Genomic DNA, 14,210 nt, shown 5'->3' with positions numbered 1-14,210 from the left:
GAAGCACTGTGAGAGTAAAGTGTCTTGCCTAAGAACACAACACAATGACCCCGGCCGGCGCCAGGGCTCGAATCGGGACTAATCGATCTGAAGACGAGCGAACTAACCATGAGGCCACCGCGCCTCCACAAAAGTAAATATTTCGTGAAAAAAACGGTTTAAACGGCATGAAGGCGAAAAAATACCACAGAAGAGTTCATTGACATTTTATTTAACTTTGTTGAGATATTCAGACCAAGATTTTACGTGGATATGCAATTTTCAGAGCTTTATTCATAACCTAGGCTCGATTTCCGCCGCTCTCTCGTGTCGACTCCTTGCTCCTCCCCTAATGGGTTAGGGCTGAGGAGCGCGGGCTCATATTCCCGAACAGCGGCTGATAATCGAGCCTATTCATAATCCTCATAGATTTTTTTCGTCTCATGTGAGCAATAATTAACCACGAACACATAGTGTGGTCTACCTGTGATACAATTTCTAAGTGTCGACAAAAGGAGCGATATTTTAGTATGCCAGACTCGGAGAGTTAGACCACTGAAAAACCACATTAATTTTTGGAATTGCTTGACATATCTAGACAAACATCTGATATTCTTAGGAAGTTTGAAAGAACCTTTGAGTGTCGACAACCGAGCGATATTAAAGTATGCTCAAGCTCGAAGAATCTGTCCACCAAAAAGCCAAATCAATATTTGGAATCGCTTGACATTTCTAAACCAACATCTGATATTCTCAAGAAATTTTGGTAGAACCTTAGAGTGGAAATTCTGTGAAAATTGCTGACAGCCGGGCATATAGTCTATTTGAGACCGTGCCCGGCTGCCGGGCATTTAGTCACATCGTTTTGAAATACAGCTATTGTTTGTGTTGATATAAAAATGTGAAATGCCACCAATCGTTTGTGATCATGACGAGCTTTGTGCCGGAAAAAATTTTATGCAAATTAGCTGGCTTTGTATAAGTAATTCAAGCCAAGGTTTGACGCCTCTTGATGGCATGAGGTGTTCGCTGAACATTCCAGGACATCCGATAATCGCTACAGAAATGTTAATAAAGCTCCCCTTGAATGAAATGGAAAAACCGCAACTTCCGATGATTACATTTTTAATCATTTTCAAGATACAACTTTACTTTGTTCGCTCACTTTCCATAAACAAGAGTCCAGAGAAATGCCTTACACAAACTTAACGGGTCTAATTCTAAAAAACCTAAGGGGCGGTATGCTAAACTTATTTTCTCTGTGGAGGGGGAAGCACACCGTTAGTACTGAGGGAGGGGTGGGATGAGGTCTATCAGTACTGAGGGAGGGGTGGAAGGCAGAGTGTTATTAGGGGTGAGTGATGAATTATTACTACGCTGGGAGGGTTGGGAGGTGGTTGTAATAGTAAACGCTACTGGTAAATGGAGCTTTTACACGATCGTACAAACTATTTTAATTGGTTTTTCGACTGACTTTTTGTATTTCAAAATTTTAGCGCTGGGCCGTGGCATTTCTTCATCTTTTTGTCACGCGAAAGCGAAGCTGCCACGTAAACACTGGACTTCTACGTTTTGCCGACGGAAAATATCGGCAAGCAACAGTGGCCACCATAGTTTCACTTCGCAGGTTTCGTAGGTTTTTACGCAAGAAGTGATCGGCAGTGGCCCGGGCAAAGAGGGTAAAGAAGAGGTTCAAAATAACACTCAGGCATACACTACCCAAGAGGGTATAGAACCGATTAAAAATAACACTCGGGTATATACTAGCCAAAAGGGTATAGAAGAGATTGAAAGTAACCCTCAGATATACACCACCCAAGGGGGTATAGAACAGATTAAAAATGACCCTCAGGTATATACTAGCCAAAAGGGTATAGAAGAGATTTAAAGTAACCCTCAGGTATACACTACCCAAGAGGGTATAGAACAGATTAAAAATAACCCTCAGGTATATACTAGCCCAAAGGGTTTAGAACAGATTAAAAGTAACCCTCAGGTATACACTACCCAAGGGGGTATAGAACAGATCAAAAATTAACCCTTAGGTATATACTAGCCCAAAGGGTATAGAACAGATTAAAAGTAACCCTCAGGTATACACTACCCAAGGGGGTATAGAACAGATCAAAAATTAACCCTTAGGTATATACTAGCCAAAAGGGTTAGAACAGATTGAAAGTAACCCTCAGGTATACACTACCAAGAGGGTATAGAACAGATTAAAAATAACCCTCAGGTATATACTAGCCAAAAGGGTTAGAACAGATTGAAAGTAACCCTCAGGTATACACTACCCAAGAGGGTATAGAACAGATTGAAAATAACCCTCAGGTATATACTAGCCAAAAGGGTATAGAACAGATTAAAAGTAACCCTCAGGTATATACTAGCCAAAAGGGTATAGAACAGACTAAAAGTAACCCTCAGGTATACACTACCCAAGAGGGTATAGAACAGATTAAAAGTAACCCTCAGGTATATACTAGCCAAAAGGGTATAGAAGAGATTGAAAGTAACCCTCAGGTATACACTACCCAAGAGGGTATAGAACAGATTAAAAATAACCCTCAGGTATATACTAACCAAGAGGATATAGAACAGATTAAAAGTAACCCTCAGGTATACACTACCCAAGGGGGTATAGAACAGATTAAAAATAACCCTTAGGTATATACTAGCCAAAAGGGTTAGAACAGATTAAAAGTAACCCTCAGGTATACACTACCCAAGAGGGTATAGAACAGATTAAAAATAACCCTGAGGTATACACTAACCAAAAGGGTATAAGAGAGATTAAAAATAACCCTCAGGTATACACTACCAAAGCGGGTATAGAAGGCGCATACCAGTACTTTTCGGGCTCGCAATTGAATCCTGTAACTAAAGAAAGCTCAGCCGATCTACCGAAGACTTCGGCCTCCATGATGAGATCGCGCCAAGTGATTCCAATGCAAGATTTATTTTGTTTTCGTGATTGAAATTCGAGCATTGATGAAGTGTTTTAAAATTATTAGGTGAACCTTTAACTTATAATCAACAGGTTTAAGTAACCGCATCGACACCTACCGACAGCAAGCGTTAATGTAATTCTCTACTCTGATGACAGAAATATAGCACCACAAATGACCTCCGTAGAATGCATGCTGCGAATTTTTTTTTAGGGCCAAAGCTCCTCATGAGTAGAAAACGTCAATCGATATATATCGTTAGTGCTAGATTTAGCGTAATCAGTGAACTGGAGCCCGGCAAAAAAATTATTCACATTTCTATTTCGAAATTAAAATTGTTTTCATAAGTAAGCTGGGGCGTAAGTCCGATGCAGTTGAAGAATGTAAGTGCATCAACCTGCCCGCGAGTTCGTACGGACGAAAGCGAAGTTTCCTTGTACAGTGTAGTTAGAGCTCCGTTAAGTAAATATGGAGTTCTTTGTCTTATAGGTAGGTTGTTGATTTAATGATGGACGTTGAAGACATTAGAATACACTAAGAAGTCAAGAGAGGATGTTCTCATGAAAGGCATACGTATGGAAATTATCCATTTCAGAGAAATGCCAGGATATTAAGTTAAGGCAGATGTCTTTTAAAACGAACTTTGCAACGATTTTGCTTACTGTCGAGATGGTTGGCAAGGCTTGAAATATTAAAACAGATCGAAATCAATAAACCTAGGAAAACGTCCACTGTAATTTTCGAATGGTTCATTGTTAGGTGCTCGCTTCTCAGTTAAAGGCTGGCTTACTTTCAACCCGTGTTCGTCAGGTTTATCGCCTCGCAACTTACCAGTCCGAATGGCTATGACTTGTAGCGATTTCGTCCTTGTCCTTGTCCTCGTCCAATCGCTTCCCGTTGTTTTGGTGTCTGTTTAAGTCGGATGTCCTTCCTTTGAATTAAAACCGGCCTTAACATGCCCTGATAGGCTAAGACGATTTTGACGGCTCCCTGTAGGAATGGTGATCGAATTAAAAATTCTTTGAATGCATGATCTACCGAAAACGTGGTTCGGCCGAGTGAAGATAAAATGCCATTACTACTCATATTACTTAAAGAAAACACCGTGTTAGTTCTTTTTATCCACCGCAGACTTTGTTTGCGCTTGTGGTATACGGTAAATCAAAGCATACAAACACAAATTAACAAATTTTAGTTTTTTCTTTTCTATTTCAAATTTCATAATAAGACCGATAACATTTCTGCAGGTGAAAACAAGACGAAAATGTTGAAACTGTTCAAAATGTGGATGCGTTTAGCAGCTGAACATTCTGCCACTGTCATATTTATTTTAGCTGACAGCTTGGAATGTAAGATATTTTTAAAAACTTATAACGTTATCCTCTAAGTTCACCTTGACCCTTGTAAATAGCCCGAAAAAAATTTAATAAGGGGTAAACTTCTCGAAGTTTCTAAATAGGTTACAAGTGAAACGTAATATCTGACAAAGTGCATAAAATGCTTTTAACGATTCGGTGACGATATTTAAACTAGACCCTGTGAGCAGGGTAACTGGGATACCTGGATAGTACTGGATCCTTGAAATCAAGTGTAGTGATACTACGGGTGTCGGACTAGTATACTGAAATAGTGAGCTCAAGTCTGGCCAAGGGCGTACACCTACTTCAAAACATAGGCACGCTATGCATGTAAGAGTTATTTTTTGTAGGGTGGGTGGATTACTTGAAACATTGTAAGTGGTCTACATTCTTACAAAAGGAAAGAAGAGTATTAACGCGGAAAAGAACGAAAATGTCGAAATACCTCACACACAGGAATTTTTTGGTAGATTATGTGTTGTGCGAATAAATGTAACCAAAAATAAACTGTATTGATGCCACGGATACCTGTTAATACAAAATGCAGACAGCAGACCGCAGACCGGATACAAAATATAGACTGCAGACTTCAGAGTGGATACAAAATGCAGACTGAGAATCTGAAGAGTTTCTATGTCTGGTATATAATAACATGTCATCTTACAGCTTATCGAGCGTCAAGCAATCGCTTTTCCGCGATCAGCCTTCACGATTATTTGCACTATTGTGGAAAATTCCTGGCCCATTTCTTGATGAAAATCGATCGTAATATAATTTCAAGCCTTCAATATAGTCTTCTTACTATGCGCGCCAGTTGCTTAGTGTGAAGTCTGTACAGATTTTACTGTTATGATTGGGCTACCACAGGTATCCCAGTAATAACCCCTTCATTGACATTTCCCTGAAACTAAAGGTCTCTAAATTCAAATCGAGTGAATTGGAAAATCAAGTTAAATACTTAAGCGAAACGTGACTTCTCAACCAGCACTTCTGAAAAACTACCCTAGAAAGCATTTTCTTGTTGTAGCCGACCAAATAACAACAATTTACCTGTATCAACTCGTCCAAACTCTCTTGCAAGCTGTTCCCTAATGTGGTGTTTCGGCTGAGTTAGTAGCTCATCTTCCTGTGGCAGCTCGGAGTTTTTATAGTGTGGTCCCTTTAGCCGCTTCCTTTTTCGCTGTCTGAATCAGCCGCCATTTTGAATTTGACCATATATGGTCTGGTGCCCTAATCCCTTCTTCAAGCTCTCTCTGACAGCTTTTACTTAGGTAGTAAAATAATTGGTAAAAGGTACCCGGAGTTACTTTGGTTTTGCTTGCTCTCTCACCATGACAACGATTCACCATGACAACAACGCGAGAAGACCTGGGAAAGAAGGACAAGAGGGAAAGGAGGAAAAAAGGTAGAAAAGGGGATTGGAAGATAAGCAAATAGAGGAGGTTATTTTTTCGTGTGCTAAGATTACCTTACGTCAGAAGGCCCCTCAACAACACTGAATGCTGAACGACCGTGTGCTAATTCAAATCCATCCTACAAATGAAGTTGGTTGGTTGCTAACTTAGGTTTTTTTCCACATCATCGCTTTCGGAGTTTCATGTAAGCTTTATATGGGAGCGGTCGACAGTAGTCGATGATGCTGACAAATCATCAGCTGCTCTACTGTAATTAGAAGTCATCTTATGTTTTTTCGTTTGGCACGAAAAACGGTAGACTGAAGGCACTGGCTGGCATTACAGGGAGTACGATCCCTGGTCAACGCTATCAAGGCAAGACGAACTTGTAATTAAACAATTGATACAAGGAAAGGAAGTGTAATATTGTGTCAGGACAACGTGAAGAAAGGACAGATTTTCTTGTATCGTGTTTTGGGCCTTGTCATGGTGAATCTCTGGCAAAGCTTGAGACTTTTCTGTAATCTCTCAGGATGGCGAGACAGAGAAAGCATCTTACCAGTCAAGTTGAGACACGAGATCAGATGAAACTGTCGCGAGAGCTGAGTGAGATGATTTGGATCGAAGACAACTGATGGAAGGCAGTTAACGCCAGCTCTCGGGAAATAAGGTATGCTCACGAGTGATAGGGGAAGGACAGTTACGAAAGTGATTTAAATGGGAAGGGCGGTTGGAGAGGAGATTTTTTAAATACCTAAGATAATATTTCTTATTGCGAAAATGCGCGGACTCTCCCTAAAAGACAAGAGTAACGGCTCAGGACTAATTACTTTAATAACAGTTGCTAGGAAATCCACAACACCACACCACTTTTAATTGCAGCCTAGTTGCTTATGGTTCACCTGTACTCCAGCACTAATTACAAAGATTAACAAGTGATCAATTTTAATTGATTCTACTTGTAGCTACTTTACAATGTTTATATCTTTCTAGAAAAGTTCTATGATTTTAAATTTTAAAATTTCTGACACTAGAAATTTAATTATCAATTATCTGATAGCACCTTTTTCTCTAATGTCCTGTGTATCACTAACATCGCTAACTCTTGGTTATCCTTATGTTCTGGATTGTTTCTTCTAACCAGCAGATGAATAAATTAACCCTGTCTATCGGGTATGATCATGAAAAGAGGCGAATCTAAAAACACTACGAAGGATCCATCACTTCGTCAAATTATGGGCAGAGTTTAAAATTTAAAAAAATGCAGTAAATTTTCTCTCGGAACCACGGAAAAATCGATGATTTACGGTAAGGCAAATGCAAGCAGTAAGACTTTTTCGATCAAAAGAAAACGGTCTCGGCACTTTTGTGATACGCTACGGCTCCTACGGGAACTAGAAAGACCTGGGTATTAGTGTATTCATGTGCACGTACAGCAAACTAACGCAAACAGATTAGCACTAGGATTATGCATACGATTCCAAGACGAGAGAGAAATTTGACGCTACTCGATCTGTTTAAATTCGTTCTTTCCCTCCTCACAGTCGTTTGCAGGATTGAAAGTGATCTGCCAACAAATGGAAAAGCATAGAGTATTCATTATTGAGAGTATAGAAAGAAAGACTTATTCAATATTGAGAATGTAGGTAGAAGGACCTCTCTCATAAAAGTGAGAATCTATTATATAGTGTTAGCTCAATCATAGGCTGCTTTTGCATATTTTAAAAACTTGTCGAAAAAAAAAAACGCTTAGAATCACTGAGCGGACTCCGCGGTTCCCTTAAAGAAGGAGGATGATTTGGACGAAACCTAACTTCCTAAAGTGAAGAACATTGTTCGAACTCCAAGGATGATCGAGAGCTTCGTTAGAGCAATCACTGTTCAGAAGGAGTGTAAGGCTTGACCATAAGCAGGGGATTACATGATTCCCCGAGTTCAAATTCCCTTTTTCAGCGGTCAGCACCTGTCGTTCCGATAAAAGGGTGCCGAGAGAGAAAGCTTTGGGAACGCAATTTCTATTCTTAATCTTAACAAATTGTGTTTGTTGGTCCCTACAAAAGATCTAGTGATTCTGCATTTTAGTTAACAACAAGGGTGGCACGGTGAAGGGGGGGAGGGGGGGGGAGGGGGGGAGGGGGGAAGGGAGAAGGCATAGTAAGAAGGTAGGGTGTACAACGATTTGCCAAAAAAGATGGCCTCTTGATTTGGAGAAATTAAAGAGATATTTAAAACATACCTTTCCACGGCGTCTGGTAGTTCTGAGCCAAAACCCCACACATATTCCACCAATGAAGGCACCGACAAAGGTAGCAATTATAGCGTAAGATAAAGTGGAGAAACTAATGTGGGGGGAGGTTGAGCATTTTTCCTTTTCTGACTCTTGGTTTATTTTGGATTCTAAAAGGGAAGTGACAACAAAATATTCTTATCGGGGTGAAAATACTTCAGAGGGTTAATTAAACCGAAAGACTAGCCAGTACTTTCTAACAACTTCGTGCAAAGATCATCCAGTTTCTATTTCTTCAGTGGTCTCACTATGAGTATGAACTACTACCATACATCCAGCCTACTTAGTACGCTGTTAAAGAGAAGGCAAGTTACACGTGCACGCGAGGGCCGACACCCGTAAGTTCTCGCCCGCGCTCGTTGTCATTAAATCACTCGCGCTCAGTGCCTCAACATCCTCCTATGCAGGATAGCGCGTCACCAACTTATTAGGACCCCTGAAGCAGAATAAATTTTAGCCTTGGGTTGGACTAAACAGAGAGAAGGAGTGAGAAGTGAAACATTTCTTTGCAATGTTTATTGGCCAGAGTCAACTGAATAAAGCTAAGATTTGACCACAATGTAAGGGAGTCTTACCTAACTCTTTTATGTACAAGAAAGCCGCTGACGATGTCCTCTCACCATCACTGTTTCTTGCAATGCACTGATATTTGCCATTATCTTCTATCTTCACTTCCGTTATTATCAGCTGACTGTGATTATTTTTGTTCTCTGGAACAACCCTGGCTCTCACATTAGATTTTACCGCATATGAGTCGTTGTTCTTCATCCATGAGATGGCTGGTTTTGGAAGACCGATGACAGTACAGTTAAAAGTTACATTGGAGCCAGTGAAAGCGCTTTGGTTCTTTGGGTTTTCAACCACCTCAGGAAATAGAAGACGGGGTCCCTTTGTTGTGTCAGGTGGACTTGAGTTTTCTGCAAAATAACCAGTCAAGAGTACCATGGCAAGTAAGTGGAAACTTTGGGGTGACGGAGCTAACTTTCTGAACTTTACATACAATTGAGAATATTTCCACATTTCTTTAACATTTGGTTACTGCTGATTAAAAGCAAAAAACTGTGACTTTTACAACCATTTTCAGTTGAATTGCTAATAAAAAGCAAGTAATATGAATTTTAATTCTGGTGTTACAAAACAATGGATCAGCAGACTGTGGAACCTCCAGAACTTCCGGAACCCGTGGTACCATTAATTTTTTTGTACAAAAATTATGATGAAATAGAATAGAAACTAAAAACTCTTCAGTGCTCTTCGAGACTTCGTTTCAGGTATAAAGAAAATAAATATAAATGATAAATATGTTTCTCTTAAACTACTTTGACGTCCAACCACAGGGTGCCAAGTTCACACAATGATCACGGTGAATATAGAAATATATTCATGCAGTAAATTTGCTCCAAATGCCCCGATCACCCCGAAATTCTACCAGCATCACAGGCGATGATGTTACTTTATGCTCATGTTCCTCATTCCTGGGTCATGTACAATGAAGTACAGCTTAACGGTTTGCTGAGAGCATGTGTTTATAAATATTTATTGGCCAGAATCAACTGAATAAAGCTAAGATTTCCAACAATGTAAGGGAGTCTTACCTAATTCTTTTATGTACAAGAAAGCCCCTGACGATGTCCTCTCACCAGCACTGTTGTTTGCAACGCACTGATATTTGCCATTATCTTCTATCTTCAGTTTCGTTATTATCAGCTGACTGTGATTATTTTTGTTATCTGAAACAACCCTGGCTCTCACATTGGATGTTACCGCATATGAGTCGTTGTTCTTCATCCATGAGATGGCTGGTGTTGGAAGACCCGTGGCAGTACAGTTAAAAGTTACATTGGAGCCAATGAAAGCGCTTTGGTTCTTTGGGTTTTCAACCACCTCAGGAAATAGAAGATGGGGTGCTAAAAGAGATAATCAAAAAGCTAAAACAAACGGAATATGCAACTGATAGAAACTAAAACTCTTCAGTGCTCTTCGAGACTTCGTTTTCAGGTATAAAGAAAATAACTATAAATGATAATATTTACCGTGCCCAAATTTATTTGTGTTGGGAATAATCTGATTGTTACCTTTATGAAGAATTTCAACGGATTTTCTCGTGCAGTATCCAGCATAGTCATTTTCTGCTTCACAAGTGTAGTTCCCGAAGTTTTCTATGGTCAGATTCTTGAGAATTAATGGACATTTCAGATTCTTCACTGGTTGTGGTTTGAGGCATTTGTCTCCAATTTGTCTTCCATGGGTATCATACCACTGGATATACTTGATCCATCTCCTGGGAAAAGACACGTCTTTGTACTTGGGCCACGCTTCACAGGTCAGATTAATGGCTGCTGCGATGGGTTGCGTGCGGTTTGGCGGACTTGAGAAGATTTTAACTTCAGGTATAACTGTAAAAGCCAGAAATTTTTAAAAAGCTGGCTTATCATTAGCTAGTTCCCTATTGATTGAAGTGTCAACAATTGTAGAAATAAAACTGTCACTGATGATTATATTCATAGACGAAAAAGACCTGGGTAATAGTTATACTTACCAGATTTGGTGTTACATGTTGCAGCATCGCCTGTGACTGACGAGAAGTGCAGTAGAGAATTGGCAACAAGAACTTGTAGCAGGATAACCTTTGTTGTGTCTCCTCTCCAGAATGTGTTAACCATCATGATATGCTGTCGAATAGTTTTTGTTTCTGGTTCAAAAGAAAGGAAAAAAGGAAAGAACTCCTTGTAACTCCAGTTTTCATACTGGGTGTCTTCTTAATGTGCGGCCCTGCACGTACTTTTGTTTTAGAAGATTACATATATGTGGGAGCAGAGCTGGAAAAAGTCGCACGAGTTTGTAAGTCCCTACAAGATTATTTAACTTCGTTATATTTAGACCGAGATTTTATGTAGATATGCAATTTTCAGAGCTTTAATCATAACCTCGATTTCCGCCGCTCTCTCGTGTCGACTCTTCGCTGAGGGAGGAGCGCGGGCTCGTATTCCCGAACAGCGGCTGATAATTGAGCCCATTCATAACGGCTCCCTGTAAGATTCGAATAAAAAATTCTGTGAACTCATAATCTATCGATAACGTGGTTCGGCCAAATGAAGATAAAATGTCAAATGAAGGTAAATGCCGCTCATATTATTAAGGAAAAACACCATGTTAGTTCTTTCTATCCACCGCAGACCGCAGACTATGTTTAGGCTGGCACAATACGGTAAACCAAAGCATACAAACACAAACTAATCGATCAAAGTTTCTTCTTTTCTTTTAAATTTCATAAGAAGGCCGATAGCATTTCTGCGGGTGAAACAGGACGAAAATGTTGAAACTGTTCAAAACGTGGATGCGTTTAGCTGCTGAACATTCGGCCACCGCCATATTTGTTTTACTTTTTGATCCGAATTAATCGTTGGATCTTCCGAGTAAAGAGAGCGCGTGAATCTTCGCAGCGCAAGGATCTTCTCATCTCTCAGCAAGAAACATTATAGCCGGCAGAGGCAAAGTACGAACTCTAGCATGTAAAATAATTTTGAAAACTTTTGACGTTGTCCCCTAAGTTTTCCTTCACCCCTGTAAATAGCCCGAAACAAAGTTAATAAGAAGTAAACTTCTCGAAGTTTCTAAATAGGTTACAACTGAAACGTAATACCTGAGAAAATGTATAAAATGCTTTTAACGATTTGGTGACGATATTTAAATAACCCCTTCATTGACTTTTCTTCTATAAGTCGAGTCGACAAGAAAAAGCCATTTAATTGGCAGATGGCGAGTTAGCAGTTGGTTGACAGCCAACTTCAGCTAGGAGTGACTGAAATTTCATCTCGTCCGTTAAATTAAAAACGTGGCATCCAAAGTCTTCCTACGTAACATTTTTCAGAAATGAATTTTAAAACCGGATTAGGTGGAAGGCTGAGAAGAAAAACCTACCATGTCCTTGAAAGTCAGATCTAGGGCGAGGGAGAAGTCCGACTGATGAAAATGAAAATGAGCCAGAGAGTAGTTCGAGTAAGTTCTTTAAAGAGCGCACAAACGGCCATCTGATCTTGAAGTTATTTTTTTAATTGCAAAAAGTGCTGAATTTAGATAAGCACTTCCAACACACATCACCAAAGACTTTTATTGGCAAAAACACATTTCTCTAAGGAAAAAAGAATAACGGCCGTAACTTCTAATTCAGTCTTAGCTTTTTATATGTCTGAAATGCTGTCATATAGAACAAGAAATGATTATAAAAAGAAAACAACACACAACTCTTCCGCGCAAAAAGAAAAAAAAAACAGAAAAAGAAAGAGAAAACAGCATTGTTCTCAAGGTGAGTTCGATTTTTGTGTTGGATCCAACAAGAGAAAATACAGATGTTTTGTGTAACTGCGCGTTCATGCAATCAACTGTTCGTAAGTCGATTTTCAAGCGCCGAATTTTAGCACATAATTGTTGGGACACCACAGATGTCGAGTAACATAACGCATATAAAGATTTTAACGAATTTCTCGTCGCCTTATTAAGTATGTCCAGGGTTTTGAAGAGGATTGAAAAACATTCTAGGTGACGCGAAACAATTTCAAAACTCAGGTTACTGTTGACTCAACAAATTTGCATATAAAGCTGTCAAACACTGGTGCAGTGAAAGATCGGCTCTTTTCATCTAACCTTTAGAATCAGAATAATGCGAAGCCGTTTTGTCATCTCGTTATGACAAAAAGTTCTGATATATTATGCCAATCAATCGATTTCCATCAAATTAATACTTTCAGCTGTGAAAAAAAGAAGGAATATAACTTAGAAAGACGAGAAACTTGAGGACAAGAGAGTTGCTCTTATAAACATTTTTTTCTTTATATTTCATAAACTTACAAAATTTAGGGCCGCCAGGAAATTTAATCGTGGACAAAAGATGTGAACAGGCTTGCTGATTTTCCCTCCTTCGTTTTTGAATCGATTCCTGATTAACTTTCCAAAGAAACCGGCGGGGAAAATAACTTTTAAAAAGTCTGCTTTTCCAATGAGAAGCTCTCTAACACAGTCCTTTAATTTCAGCAATTTGACCGAACAATGGACAAGCGCTATACACTGATGATGATGATTTGACTTATTTCATGTCCTGGCATTTCAAATGTCCAAGGCAAAAACGGGAAATAAAGAGTACTCATTTTTCTCGTAGCAAAGAATGAAATTATGATGCAATTCATAAATAAGAATTTGCGTATCTAAACCACTCTACAAGGCATATCATGCTATAAAGCCGACTTGGGGAACGGATTTTCAAGATTATTAAAAATTAAACGAGCGCCTATAGAAACGGTCCGCAAGTGTTCTTGTTATGCATTGTTTTTATGAAAGCCGGACCGGAGAGGAAGGCAAAATTTTTCTTTCTTAAAAAAATGATTTTTTCCTATGGTGGCTATACCAGTTCTAATCAGAATCGTTGCAGCTTTCTTTAGGTCAGGACAAGAATGCCACAGGTGAAGATTGTTTCTCACACCGCTTAAGGTTCCAAACTGTAAAATGTTTCTAATAAAAGACCATAGCTTGACATCTTGATGCGAAACAAAAATACTTAAACTATGCTCACCTCCGCGTGTGGGTGTCCCAATGTTGTCGACTGCAGTATCTGAAGCGGATGTCATAAAAAAACAAGAACAAAATAATTAAAAACGAAATGTTTAACAATTCAAATGCCACTGACGCACTTCATCAAACAAACATTAGGAAAAGGGACGTTTTTAGGGAAATTTCAGTGACAAGTGACAAGTGCCGCGTCGGGAGAGTCCAGAACCCTCTGTAATTAATTGAAACTTTTAAATTAAAATACTTGCTCTCGAGGGAAACAGTTAGCTTTGTTTTTCCGTGAGTCTCGATGTTTTCTTAGACCAAGTAAAGGAAAACTGAGTCTTTCGGGTGGGGTGAGATAAATGTCTGGCATAATCTAGGGCATAATGACATAATTTTACAGTCAGAGCACCGAGCGTAATACCGGTGTAATGACTAAAATTTTTGAAAATTACCTTGATGTTACAGTTCAGCAATACCGAATACTGTCGGCTGTACCTTAAGAATATGATTTAATAAAATGCTGTGTTCTGAAGATTATAATTTTCGGGACAATACCACGTTTTAAGGAGTCTCACTCAAATGCATAATGCACAATTGATCTAACCCTATTCTCAGGAAAACAAAACTGTTTCCTAAGGGACCACAGGACCATGCAGACATTAAGAAGTGCACTTTGTTATACTTCAGCGGACGAACA

General features: G+C 39.3%; 2 protein-coding genes across 8 annotated transcripts in view; both read right to left on the bottom strand.

Annotated features, from left to right (window-relative positions):
- Positions 1 to 3,886, bottom strand: part of LOC131796464 (vascular endothelial growth factor receptor 1) — a 53,366-nt gene extending 49,480 nt beyond the window's left edge. For 4 of the 7 annotated variants that reach the window (XM_066168639.1, XM_066168643.1, XM_059114053.2 and 1 more), the window contains exon 1: positions 3,759 to 3,886. The gene's annotated coding sequence lies outside the window, so the exon portion shown is untranslated. The remainder of the gene's footprint in view (positions 1 to 3,758) is intronic. The other 3 variants (XM_066168637.1, XM_066168628.1, XM_059114054.2) reach the window with 3 other exon arrangements.
- A 2,602-nt stretch (positions 3,887 to 6,488) lies between these two features.
- On the bottom strand, positions 6,489 to 13,554 carry LOC131796397 (cell adhesion molecule Dscam1-like). Its single transcript, XM_066168615.1, has 8 exons — positions 13,533 to 13,554; positions 10,894 to 10,996; positions 10,506 to 10,658; positions 10,042 to 10,362; positions 9,562 to 9,873; positions 8,542 to 8,883; positions 7,916 to 8,076; positions 6,489 to 7,246 (listed from the first exon to the last, which is right to left on the bottom strand). The coding sequence occupies exons 2-8, from the start codon at positions 10,985 to 10,987 to the stop codon at positions 7,184 to 7,186; spliced, it is 1,446 nt and encodes a 481-aa protein (XP_066024712.1). The 5' UTR covers positions 10,988 to 10,996; positions 13,533 to 13,554; the 3' UTR covers positions 6,489 to 7,183.
- Positions 13,555 to 14,210: the final 656 nt, after the last annotated feature.

The sequence above is a fragment of the Pocillopora verrucosa genome, chromosome 1 (genome assembly GCF_036669915.1).
Source record: "Pocillopora verrucosa isolate sample1 chromosome 1, ASM3666991v2, whole genome shotgun sequence".
NCBI lineage: Eukaryota > Metazoa > Cnidaria > Anthozoa > Scleractinia > Pocilloporidae > Pocillopora > Pocillopora verrucosa.
Note: the sequence above shows the minus strand (reverse complement) of the source record. Positions and strands in the feature narration are given on the sequence as shown.